The 13402-nt window shown below is 39.5% G+C and overlaps 1 protein-coding gene across 3 annotated transcripts in view; it reads left to right on the plus strand.

The window, feature by feature from the left end:
• PLEKHG1 (pleckstrin homology and RhoGEF domain containing G1) overlaps positions 1 to 13402 on the plus strand; it is a 247265-nt gene that overhangs the window by 62181 nt on the left and 171682 nt on the right. Inside the window, exon 2 of one of the 3 annotated variants that reach the window (XM_030556568.1) lies at positions 6716 to 6791. The exons of 1 other annotated variant lie outside the window; for it this stretch is intronic. In XM_030556568.1, coding sequence (XP_030412428.1) covers positions 6743 to 6791 — 49 coding nt within the window. In that variant the 5' untranslated portion in view covers positions 6716 to 6742. Of the gene's footprint in view, positions 1 to 6710; positions 6792 to 13402 lie in introns of those variants that run through there. One more of the 3 variants, XM_030556570.1, reaches the window with a different exon arrangement.

The following is a 13402-nucleotide window of genomic DNA, read 5'->3' on the forward strand; positions in this document are numbered from 1 at the left end:
CAGGGCAAGGCAATTTTCCTCAAAAGTGGACATTCCCTCTCTGATAAGTCTTTGCCAGTTATCCCTATTTTGGACTAGTGTGTCCCAGTGTGTGGTGTCGATACCACATCCGTTGATGTTTATCTTGAGAGTGTCTTTAAAGCATTTCGTTTGGCCTTCCTGTTTCCTTTCTTTTTTGGTGAGTTGGGTGTACAGCAGTTGTTTTGGTAAGCATACATCAGGCATGTGCAACAGTACCCACTGCACCTCAGCTGGTGCTGGATAATCGGGGCCTCAACACTGAAGATGTTGGCCTCTGTGAGGACACTGACGTTAGTGTGACGATCCTCCCACTTTATGTTGAGGATCTTCTGAGGAAAGTGCTGGTGCTGACCTTCTAGGTTTCTCAGATGTTTTCTATAGGTCACCCAAGTCTCTTAGCTGTAGAGGAGAGTTTGAATTATCACCGCTTTATAAACTAAAAGTCTAGTGTGTGTTCTGATGCTGTGACTTGCTGAACACCTGGCGAGGCAGTCTGCCAGAGGCAAGGCTGGCACAGCGAATTCTGTGCTGAATCTCGACATCCATGTCTGCCTTCTGATAGAGATGGCTGCCGAGATAGGCAGAGTTCTTCTTTGTCGATGTAGATCTTCCTTGCTGGGTCTGATGATTGGGGACTGACTGGTTGAGAACTTTTTGTTTTGCCGATGTTCAGAGTTAGCCCGAGGCTTTTGTAAGCTGCAGAGGAACAATTAAGTGCTGTTTGTAGATCCTCCTTTGAGTGTGCAACTACAGCACAATCATCAGCATACTGGAATTTTGATTATTGTTGCTGATATTACTTTAATTCTGGCACAGAGATGACAAAGGTTAAAGAGGTTGCCATCAGTCCAATATTGGATGCCAGTGCCCTGTGGTAGATGGTCTTGGGTTGGTGTGTTTCTAGCTGCTAAGAAAATGGAGAAAAAGGTGGGTGCCAGTACACAACCTTGTTTTATGCCAGTTCGGATGACAAAGGGCTCAGAGGTAGAGCCACTGCACAGGACGGATGCAGTTGTCTGGTCATGGAGGAGTCTTACAATGGTGATAAATTTGCTTGGGCAGCCAAACTTTGACCTGATTTTCCACAGAGCCTCATGGTTGACAAAAGTCGAAGGCTTTGGTCAGATCGATAAAAGCCATATACAGCTCCTGGTGGTGGTGGTGACATTTTTCCTGGATCTGCCTGGCTGCAAAAGTCATGTCGGTGGTGGCTTGTGATGGTCTGAAACCAAACTGGATTCCTGCATTTTAAGTATAATTTAAAATTGTAGCCTTCACTTAGTTCTAGTCAGTGCTGCTCAGAATAGATCTAGAGAACACTGGGGTGACCAGATAGCAAATGTGAAAATTGGGATGGGGGTGGGGGGTAATAGGTGTCTATGTAAGAAAAAGCTGCAAAAATCGGAACTGTCCCTATAAAATCGGGACATCTGGTCACCCTAAGACAATACTGGGGTAGAAAGCTCAAGGACTGGTGTAAACTGATGCTGCCGCTGTTGCTAATGCTGGGGGAGCTGTGCTAGTACTAGAGTAATGGTGGTAAACTTCTTTAAATTGTCAGTGTAGAAAAATCTAGGATGATCGGTAGTACATTTGATTAGGTTTACTGGTTTTATGAAACTGTGAACAAGTATTTCTAAGTAATGTTTTGGAGATTTCTTCTTTTTCTAGAGCAAATGGGCCTTTTTAAACTTATTGCATATTTATATAGGTGAATAACAATTTGAACATTGTAGCAAATCAGAGACTTTAGCAGCACTGTGTTATATTTACATATAGTGTATTGGTAAGTAGTGAAAATCCACCAATGGAATGATGGTGTTGAAATTCATTTGGATTATCCAAGTAAGTTCTTCTAACAGACAGCCATTAAAGCTATTGAAAGTATGAATCGATTCAGTAAACACCATGTCTTGTGTGGGGTAATTGAATAACTCTGCTTTCAATTTAGAACTCCATTATGAATAATGTCAAGGTCATTCAAATGCCAGCTAGAATCTTGTTTGGGGCATGCTCAGTGAAGAGCTGGAGACATGCATGTCATTAGAGTCCTAAGATGTGAAAATTGGCAGATGTCTCATTTTAAATGTAATGTTCTCTGGCAACAGATTGAGGTGTCACAAAGGCAAGATTTAAGATCAAGCAGAAGGGAATGGTGATCTATAATGTGAAGAAGTGGTCTGAATTTATACTTAAAAAAAAAAACAGAGGAAAGACAAAAAATGAGTGGCCAAGAAAATAGTTTTATGTGTAAATGTTTTCTTGCTCCTATTTAGCCCCAGTACAAAGTTCCCCTTTAAAAAAAACATAGATTTGTGAAGGAGATTAGGAATTTTATTTCATGGTCACTGGTATTTTAGTGATTAATACAACTTAAATGTTTAATTCCATGATGCTCAAAATGAAGAGACACTCATATCCATGTTTTATTCTTTACTTTTAAAAAGTTGTAGAAGTCTGCATTTGTAATATGAAACCTGTTTTTTAAAAAACCTAGAAGTTATAGAAACAATTCTCTGGAATTCTAAAAGGGGAGATATAACAACATAAGTAAATGCAGTATTTAATTCTTTCAGTCAAACATATAAGGTAATTGATTAGTACCTATAGGCCTTACTGAATAAACAGCATTTGACTTGTATACTAGCTAAATATTCACAAACAATATGCATCATTGAATCCAAAGTGATGGCAGTGAGCTTGCCAAGACTGTGTATTTATTCCAGCCGACTGTTTCATGGTGATAAGCATATGTAATTCATTTTTAGTAATCTGTTTGAAAAGCAGGTAGAGATGAAAAATTAATCACTGCTGGAGAGTGGCTACAACTTGTTTTTATTTTATTATAGATTTGAATTTTTAAAGGATTTCTAGAGAACTTTTCTTAAATCATGTGTCAAGACCATACTTGTTTAAATGGTGTGGCAGGTTGTACAACTGCCCTCTATATAGCCAGATGGATGGTAATTTTCAACTCATATATAAAATCATCATCAGTGAATGCAGGGTGGTGGAAAATTCAGAAATTACAATCAACTACTTCATAATAAGTAGTAGTCTTTTACTACCTGCTAGGGTGAAATTTACCTGCTAGGTATCAAATCTTGCAGATCGTAATCAGGCAAAACTCTCTCTGAAGTCAGTGGGAATTTTGCCTGTGTAAAGACAGTGTAGGATTTATCTCCTATATTCTTATGTTGAATTCCACCCTGAAACTTGTAAGACCATGCCTATCATTTATAAGCTTTGCATGTATCTTTAAAATTGTGAATGCAGCCATAGCACTGGACAGCCATGTCTGGTATAAATATAAATAAATATGCCTGAGAAATCAGAAATACCTTGTATTGTTGCATTTTATATATAAAGATCATTTGATAAAGGTCAGTGCTGAAATGTTTATTTTTGTGCTAGGGCCGGCAATAGGGATTTGAACAAACCCTTTGTATCAGATATGGGCATAATGGTTTAAAAAATCTGACGCTCCTTATTTGGACACAAACTCTATTCCCTAAGTCACCTTATACCAAAGTTAAGATGTAGAAGACTTCCAGAATGCTATATTTGGTGACCTTGTAGACCATCCTCTGAATTCCAGGGCATATCCATACAAGTAAACCAACTTCCTTGTGTGAGGAAGCTGTTACGAACAGAGAAGTTGAGCAATTTTTTGTATGCCTTTTAAGCTTCTAATGGCATAAACTGGGCTGCTGTTACTTAACATAAAAATGTCTAGTGCCATAAACTGCATTGCACTTCATAAACCATCACCAGACATGTTCCATTCCCCAATGAGTTCTCTCTGTTTCTCAGGTTGGAATGCAGGCTCTTTTATATACCTGCTGTCAGAGCTTAACTAATAATAAGGAATGTATTTTTAACCAGTAATGGGAAAATCTTAAAATTTGCAGAGGCTTAAAGGTAGAACTTTGAAAAATGTTTGACACACACTAGCTATAAGCCAATACAAAAGATGATCCGTTAGCATAAACCAGTGACAAAATCTTGTTGTGAATCTCATTCAAGCTGAGAAACAGATTGGGAGTTGAAAAAACAGGAAGGCTTGTTTTTGTTTTCCAATCTATAAATAAAAACTAGACATGAGAGAATGACACCTACCAGTTCTAAAATCTTGACGGATATGGTGATAGTGAATTGAACTGATTTGTTTCTTAACTACAGATACTTTCTTTGTTTAATAAATCAGTTAGTTTGAAATACAAACGTACTGATAAACTTAAGAAAAAATATGTATCCAGAGTATTAAGGTAGCCTTATTTAACTAATGAAGATAAACATTTTTTTAAATGCTGTTTTTATGCATTTTAATTGAATTCCAATGTCCATCCAAATGCACCTTGTCACAAAGTGTAAAAAACAAAACAAAACTATAGTAAATAAGAAATGCATCATCTGCCATTTTATACCATAATAAAAATGTAAAAATTAAGAATCTGAATAAATGTATGCAATTGCTTAAACAAATGTAGCTAGACATAGTGTATCCTCCTGGTTAGCAAAAGTAGTACAAACTATAGTGTAAAGACTACACTTACTTGTGATATCAACATATTTTAAAAGTTACTAACCAATGAGAATCAACCTCTTTCTTTAGGAAAATAACCAAGACAAAAAAAAGTACAAATGCAGAACAAGATTAAAATCAGTTATTTTTAAAGCAAGGTTTCCTGCTTGCTGATTTTTAAATCATGATTAAAATGGATATTTTAAATCACTTTGGTTTAAAATATCCGTCTGTCTTATTAATGAAATGAAGAAAAAGATTGAAAGAAATAAATGTGTGGGGTATGCTAAGAGATGATATAAGATATAGTGTGTGGAAATGGTGGTAGTGATCTACAGATGTGTGAAGGGTTTAAATCAGAGGAAAGTCAAAGTATAAGGCTGGTGCAAACAGGCCAGGAGTAGTGGGATGCCACTGAGAGGGAAAAGTCAGGATGAATTTCAGGAAATATCTCCTGACATTTGGTTCTATTAGGCTGTGGAATATTCTCCCAAGGGAAGTTATTGAAAGCCCTGTTGAAGGGAAACAGCCGGAAATAGGCTGGACAATACACTAACAAATACTGTGTACTGTTATGAAGGTCTTATTCCCCAAAGGTGTTAACATAATCCAGAAAATGCCCAGCATTAAACATGGGCTGGGGTCTGCTTGATACCATGGTGAACACATCATTAAAAATCCTTTTAACCTTTTATTAAAGATAAGGAAAACCATTAAAGCATTTGAAATATAAAGTATTGAATAAGGCTTTCATTTTAACATCATTCCTTATTTCCTTTCCATTTAGCTAGAGACAGGTTTTAGAAGGAAAAACCACCTTGTTTAACAATCTGTTAGATGGTAATAACTGTCATTTGGGGGAAGAGAGAAGAAGTTAACTGGCATTGGCTTCAGCTGTTGCTGCTGCTGTTCAAGTCTGATCCTGTTTCATCCCAGGTGGTGGTTTGGGATTCAGCTGGAGGTGGTAGAGGTGGTGATGTTGTCTGGGTCCCTCTTTCTGGCCTAATCTGGTCATGTCATCTTTCAGGATCAAAATGATAAAGGCCCAGTGTCCAAGGAAATGGTGGGAGTGGCAATCATAATGGTGAACCTTGCTCCAGTAGCCAAACTTCCTCTCCAAAGTCTCTCCCTTTAAGGACCCAGAAAAGGAATGGTGGGTGGAGTGTAGGGTGACCAGATAGCAAGTGTGAAAAATCAGGACAGGGCTGGTGGGTAATAGGTGCCTATATAAGACAAAACCCCATATGTCGAGACTGTCCCTATAAAATTGGGACATCTAGTCACCCTAGTGGAGTAGCCTATCCCCTCATTATTTTGTCTACCATCTTTTCAACACACCAATTTTCGTTCACTGATGTTTAGTTCTGCATTTTACGTGTTTACTGAGCATGATCTTAACACAGCCCTTAAGTTGTATCATTAGACTTTCTTTGTTTGGACTAATTCAGTTTCTCTCTCCTCTGCACCATTTTCCCACTTGTTGCTATAGGTTATTGTGAAATCTTGTGAACTTTTCATAGTTGAGGGTAAATGTCATAATTATCACAAGAGGCCCTGCAGTGGCAGGGAGAGTAGTGACCTAAAAGATCTTTTCTCTCTAAATTCTATTATTCTATTTTAAGATTAAGATCACTAACCAGTACAATAATATTTTAAATAAGCAAATACTATTTTTCAGACTTAAGTAAAACCGTTGTTTTTTAAAAAAGCTTAAGACATCTACTTTGATGTTACCCTCATAGTAACAATTGTTACTACTTTGTCTGACATGTGGCTATGAATAACCCTTTTATTGAATGGTTGCTACAGAGACTTTTGACTGAGAATTCACTTTAAAAAAAAATTACGACACTGAGACAAACACCAAACAAAAACCAAAACCATCCAAAACCATTTCTACTTTGCTGTGATCCTCTAAAGTTATTGCACATATCTGTCAGGTTTATTGCTACATCCAACTGTGTTTATAAAGCTTTAGCACTACATTTATTAATCTAAGATTCATATTACCTGTTGAACAACACTTGTTGAAATGAATGGCATTCTCCTTTGGAGTGTGAGTGTGATCTAGGGGCTGAAATTGTATCCCTAACCTGTGGAAGGAAAGGTGTCCTTCAGCTGGAATGTACTGGCTTTGCTTTAGAATACTTTGCTTTCTTTGTCCCTCAGGTTTCACTAAGCTAGTCCTCAGCTGAGATGCCAGATAAAACACCAGGGAGTTCAGAAACCATCTGCAGGAATGAAGGTTAGTATTCTCTTTAGTATTCTCATTTTCTCTGACTAAATATTGCAGGCAAGAAACTTTCAAATCTTTTGTGACTTCAGCCTATAAAAAACTTCAATTTTTTTTAAAAAGAGAGAGAATTGGCTTTTCAAAGATATGACTTATAGGAGAACTAGGAAAGCTTTCCTATATTTATGCCTAATTCAACACATTTACTCCTCAAGACACATTTGTTTAATATTGATTATTTTTCACTTGTTTGTGAGTAGCATCTTTTCTATAATCTTTATTTCTTGATGGTAATTAAATGCATAATATTTGAAAAGATTTAGAGCTGTCCAATGACCTAATAATTTTTCACCTTTTGGAGAGAGTGACTAGTCTTCTGTAGTAAGAATAATGGGAATACTATTGCCTAAGACTAATATTTTTAAATGTGGGAGACTTAAATTAGCCACCCAGATCTGTATTTAGACACTCAAATAAGTGGTCTAAATTTCAACAGGAGCTGAACTTGTGTAGTTCCCATTGAACTTCAAATGCTCAGCTTCTCTGAAAATCAAGCCACTGGTTTTTTAGATTCATTTAAAAACTTTGAACATGGTTTGTAGTGGTAATTTGTCATTGCAAATATATCACATGGTCTTGAATGTTCAGTGGTCTCCTCTCAGAATAGTCCCAGGACTAGAAATAGAAGGGCTTTCCAGATCAGCATTGAGGTAATTTGACAGATCTTTGTGGCGGAAACTTTCAAAGCTTGTGCCTGTCTCTGGGATCTGTAGCGCTCTTATCCTCGCTTTCATAATTACTGTATTCCCTCAGTCTTTTTAAAATAATTTGTTATGAAAGTAATTTGCAATTCAGGTTGCTTTACCCTACTCTCCATATTGATTTTTTAAAAAGAAATATACAGCTTAGAATTGGGATTTTTAAATATTTATAAAATATCTTTTTTTGACACTGAGACAGTGAGATCTAGACCTCGGTTGTCACTTTGACATTTGAAAGAAATCATGCAACACTTTTTTTATAAATAACAGCAGATAAATAATTCCTTTTCCTTTTGAAAACTAGATATGTTTATCTACAAAGAACCTATTAAGCTCTTGTTTAATTTACAGTGTGGTTTGGTAGGCATTGCTAAGGGCATTTTAAATGCCAAGATTGAGACACATGCAGCTTTACACGGAACCCTTCTAATGACTGCTTTCAGGACAAAGCTATGCACATTTTTGTGTGTCTAGCCTATGGATGAGATATCTTGTGCAGTAAAAGCATTATGACTTTTTAAGCACATTTAGAATTGATGTTTGTATTCTTCTTCTGTTAGAAATTTTATTTGGAGCAGATTATCGTTGCATACCTTGTTGGGTGTATTAAAGCAAATTAGAAAAACATATTTATGGCTGTCTGTGTAGTAGCATTAGTAAAGCATGAATGGGTTTTTATGATGTAAAATTACCTTAAATTCCATGTAGAAATATTAGATTACAGTTTCTGAATTGTGAATTCATTTACAATTTGTGTATGCAGGTGTTAGTTATTCACTAATCCTTTACTTCCCAGAGAAAAACTGGGGTAAAGTAGCACTTGAATAGAGAAACAACTGAGAAGTTTGAGTGCAAGTTTGGACGAAAACCACTTCTTTGAAAGACAATTTTATTTTTTGTTACTATAATGCATTTTAATCCATCACTTCAGTGTGGGCCAATATTCTAGTAAATGGGGCTTGTTTGTAAGTTGTTGGGTTTTTTTTGTTTGTTTTTTTTTGTTTAAACTGTCCTTCAAGAAGGAAAAAGGGACAGGGATTTAAGGGGACTCAGAAAGAACAGAGGGAAAGGAAGTTTCAGTGTACTTTCCCTCTAAACCTGGAAAGCTAATAGAGATCTCTTTGATGCCACACCTCCTGTCTAGACAGTAGGTCTATCTTTTGCTCACGGCTTTCTACTATGCCTTGTTTTCTTTCTTTCTTTCTTTCTTGTTGCAAAACCAGTTGGCTGCTATTGCTCTTTTGGGCTTCTATCAAAGTTATACACTCCTCAAACGCTCCTCTGATGATGTGAGTATTTGCCCACGAAAGCTTATGCTCCAATACGTCTGTTTAGTCTATAAGGTGCCACAGGACTCTGTTTCTTCATAGAAGGATCCATTCAAACCACTATATGTACTGTTGTACTCTCATAAGCTGTTGTCTAAACAATTTTGTTTTCAGAAAGCTGTTTGTTTATCTTCTTTCAAGGATGTTACCCCTCTAAATCAGGAAGTTAAGAGTAAGTAATTCTGTTTTTTATAGCAAAGGAGAAGACCATTTTCAAAAAGGGAGAAAGGGCCCACTGTGGCAACTATCAAGGCATTGCCCCTCCTCTCCATTGCTGGGAAGATTCTTGCTAGAATCTTACTGAATTGCCTGCTCCCTCTTGCAGAGAAGTACTGCCAGTGTCCCAGTGCGGCTTCAGACCATCACGAGGCACAATCAACATGATTTTCGCAGCCAGGTAGATCCAGAAAAAATATTAAAAACAGCACCAGGAGCTGTATATGGCCTTTATTGATCTGACCAAAGCCTTTTACTCTGTCAGCCGTGAGGCTCTGTGGAAAATCATGTCAAAGTTTGGCTGCCCAAGCAAATTTATCACCATTGTAAGGCTCCTGGCTGCCACTAATGAAAGCTGGCCTTCTCTCATATGAGATGTTTCAGTGTTTCCTGTTTTCTCTGCCCCCCATCCAGGGCTGACTCTACAGTTTTTTGCTGCCTCAAGCAGTGCACTGAATTGCCACTATGGAAGGCAGGGGCAGTCAGTGTGCCTTTAGGGCGGCAGGTGCGTTTCTGCGGCGGTCGCAATTCAGCGGCAGCTTCTATGTTTAGCTGAAGCCGCTGTGGACAGCTAAACATAGAAGCTGCCACCAAATTGCCGCCACTGTGGAAACGTGCCTTCCGCCCTAAGGGCACATGGACTGCCCCCGTCACCCACGGTGGCAATTTGGCGCACTGCTTGAGGGCAAAACAGGGACTGCTGCCTCTTGCAGATTGCCGCCCCAAGCACCAGCTTGGAACGCTGGTGCCTGGAGCCGGCCCTGCCCCCATCTCCCAATTTATATGTTCCATATCTACAGACATGAACAAATTGGAGAGAGGAGAAGAAGAATGGTCCAGTGTTTAGGGACTGGCCTAGGACTTGGGAGACCAGGATTCAATTCCCTACTCTGCTACAGATTTTGTTTCTGACCTGGGGGAATTCACTTAGCTTCTCTGCCTCACTCCTCGTTTGTAAAATGAGGATAATAATACTTCCCTATTTTACAGGGGTGTTGAGAATAAATACATCAAAAATTGTGAAGTGATCAGATACTAAGGCGATGGGGGGCCACATAAGTACCTCAGAAAGATAGATAGGCATGAGAATATTGCTCTCTGTGTTGAATTGCCCCATATCTGATTAGTTGGTTTAGTGTTCATACAGTGGGATGTAATATAGCACTAATCAAATATTGGCCAGCTGAAGACTGGTTAAACCAGGGATCAGCAACCTTTGGCACGTAGCTCGCCAGGGTAAGCACCCTGGCGGGCCGGGCCACTTTACCTGCCGTGTCTGCAGGTTCAGCCGATCATGGTTCATCATCCCAGGCCAATGGGGGCTGTGGGAAGTAGTGCGGGCCAAGGGATGTGTTGGCCGCCCTTCCCGCAGCTCCCATTGGCCTGGAGCAGCAAACTGCTGCCATGGGAACCGCGATCAGCCGAACCTGCAGACGTGGCAGGTAAACAAACCGGCCCGGTCTGCCAAGGTGCTTATCCTGGCAGACCGCGTGCCAAAGGTTGCTGATCCCTGGGTTGAACAGTCATTCACTGTAAACTAATACGAAATAATGCACAATAAAATTTAACACTCACCTAAGAATGTGGCACCATTTACTGGTGGAGGTGAGATCTACATTAATCATTACAACTCCTCCTCTCCCTCTCTAGTTAAATAAGAACTTAAACATAGCTTCTAGAAATCCAGGTAATCTGCCATCCGCATAGATTTCTGTGTTTGTCTGCTCACTGGCATCATATATTCAGACATCATTCATAGATGGATATAGGTTATCAGTGAGTGTAGGGTTCATGTCCTTTAGGTCAGGCCTATATGTTTGGACAGACTGTCTGTTGAAGACAGCAGTGTGTTGTGTTCCTGAGAACACCCCAGCAATTCCTCCTTCACAACTGGTCTTCTATGACAAGCCATGGAAAACTGTTGGGGAACCTCCAAATCTTCTTCTGCATCCTCTGTCATAGTTGTTGAGCATCCTCAGTGTTTGCCCTCTCCTTTCTTTGAATGAATCTATGCATCGGTTCTTAATAGACTACAGAGGGATGAGCTCTTGCTTTTTGCATCAGCAAGGATAAGTTGTTTAGTTTTTTTAGTCACTGTGTAAAGTCTTCCTCTGAAAAGGAGTAGGTTTGGGATTTGTTTTTTTTCCAGGCTGGTTTGTCCAGTTGTGTAGCCACACCTTCTCCCCTTCCTGGATGGGCACAACATTTTCCTTTTTCATGGCATCTTGTTCCTGGCATGCTCACTTCTGACTCATCTGTTCTTCCACCTTCTGCAATGCAGTCCTCAGGCCACAGCTATAAGACTCCACTATGTCACCTACCTGCGTAGTTTCAGTGGGTCTTGCCAGTTCTTTCTGCCTGAACATCAAGTCACAAGAAAGCATACATCTGTGGAGTTCAAAAATAATCTCACGAGGCAAGTAATGGATAGTTTAGTGCTGGCTGGTGTTATATGCAAAGATGACAAAAGATGACTTCATATCCCAGTCTCATTGGTCTTCACTGAATAGGACTGTGGTGCAGGTTACTCTCTTTCATCCCCTGTTACTTACAGGGCAGGCAACACTAGTCCACACCTTGGTTATTTGGAGTTGTTGACAAACCTCTTGTAATAACTGATTCAAATTCCTTCCCCCATCACTGGAGATGCAGGTTGGAGCACTGAACTGCAACACTACGTATTTTATCAATGCATCCATAACTGTCTCAGTCATTTTATCCTTGAGTGGTTGTGCCAGCACCTACTTTGAAAAGGTACCCTACCAGCAAATTTCCAGCTGGTGTTTCTGGTAGTGAACCTTTCAAATCAATCTGTATCAACTCCCAGGCTTACTAGGTTGGGGCATTTCACCTGAAGGAGTTCTGCCTCTTGTTGCTGATCCTTTCCTTTCCTTTCCAGGTGGGTAAGAGAGGAAAATACCCTGTGCTTACCATCTGCAGCTATGTCCAGCCAAACAAATCTGGTAGATACTCAGCTCAGGGTCTTTCCATCTCTCAGGTGGTTTGTTGCTTCATTATCATGAAAATACTCCAGCACTGTTCTCTGTAAGCTTGATGGCATAATAATTCTGTTACCTTCATGCACTGGCAAGTTAGTATCTGGGTCAATAGACAGTTGTTCCTGAACTGTGATGAACCTTCCCAGTTTAGGTCTCCTTTGGAAGATCCTGTGGCATACTGAGCATAACTCAGGGTCCTTAAACTGTTCTTGTCAGGAGACCTCGTGAGACCAGGCTGAGTCTATTCTCACTGCCCTCACCTGGCTGAGAGCATGCTCAACCACAGTTTGCATCCCAGGGGTCTGGAAAACGGTGAATATTCAAACAATTCATAAGCAGCCACTGCAGGGCACAGTGGTCTGTGTACACTGTGAATTCTATACCTAATAAATTGGGGTGATGGGCCTTCAGGATCTCTACAATAGCTACACAACTGAAATGCATTGCTAAATACTTGGTTTTTCTCTCATTTACCTTGTGACCTCCAAAAAGCCACTTGTCAGCACCTGCCAAGCTCATCAGTTTGTTCAAGTGCAAATTTGACCGCGACCTTTTGAGGCATCACAGGTTACCATGAATGGATAGGATGAATCTGCACATTTAAGAAGAGCATGGTTTAGAAGTCTTTCCTTTAGTGATTCAAATGCTTTTTGGTGTTCCTTCATCCAGACAAAGTTGCTCCTTGTTAGCTGCTGTCATGGAATTACCTGCTCTGTCAAATTTTTTACAAATCTTCTGTAGAAACTACAGAGCCTTGCAAACTGCTGTACCTCCTCCAGATTTATAGGAACCTTCCAGTCCTTTATAATGTTCAGTTTCTGGAGATAGAGCTCCAACCCATTCTTGCTGACTATATGTCATAGGAAGATGATACAACTCCTTGAAAACTGACATTTGTTTCCTCCAAGTTTAAAATTGTCTTTTAAAAAATTTAGAATCCTTCCCATTCCTACCACTCCCACATCCAGCAGGGATATCTGAATATTATCCAGGGGCAAGTGTGGTCTGTTAACCCTAGGAGTTCTTGTGATGCTGTCAGATGAAATCCACTCCCAATACAATAGCACTAGAAATATTGGTCACCACAACAAAAATCCATTTAGTGTGCAGAGATTCCAAATTAGGAGGGAGCTGGATGTCTCTTGTTTTCTGTGGTGGCTGATTAGTAATAGTCACCAATTTAACTCCTATATGCAAATTTCGTTCCTGTAGATGTTCACATGAATCAGACATTTTAGCTCCTGAGTCCATTGTGCATTAGCAACTTCTGCTTCCTTGGTGTTGCTTCCCTCTGCTTGGGCAATTCAGTCTCCAATGGC

Source organism: Gopherus evgoodei, chromosome 3, assembly GCF_007399415.2.
Source record: "Gopherus evgoodei ecotype Sinaloan lineage chromosome 3, rGopEvg1_v1.p, whole genome shotgun sequence".
Taxonomy (NCBI): domain Eukaryota; kingdom Metazoa; phylum Chordata; order Testudines; family Testudinidae; genus Gopherus; species Gopherus evgoodei.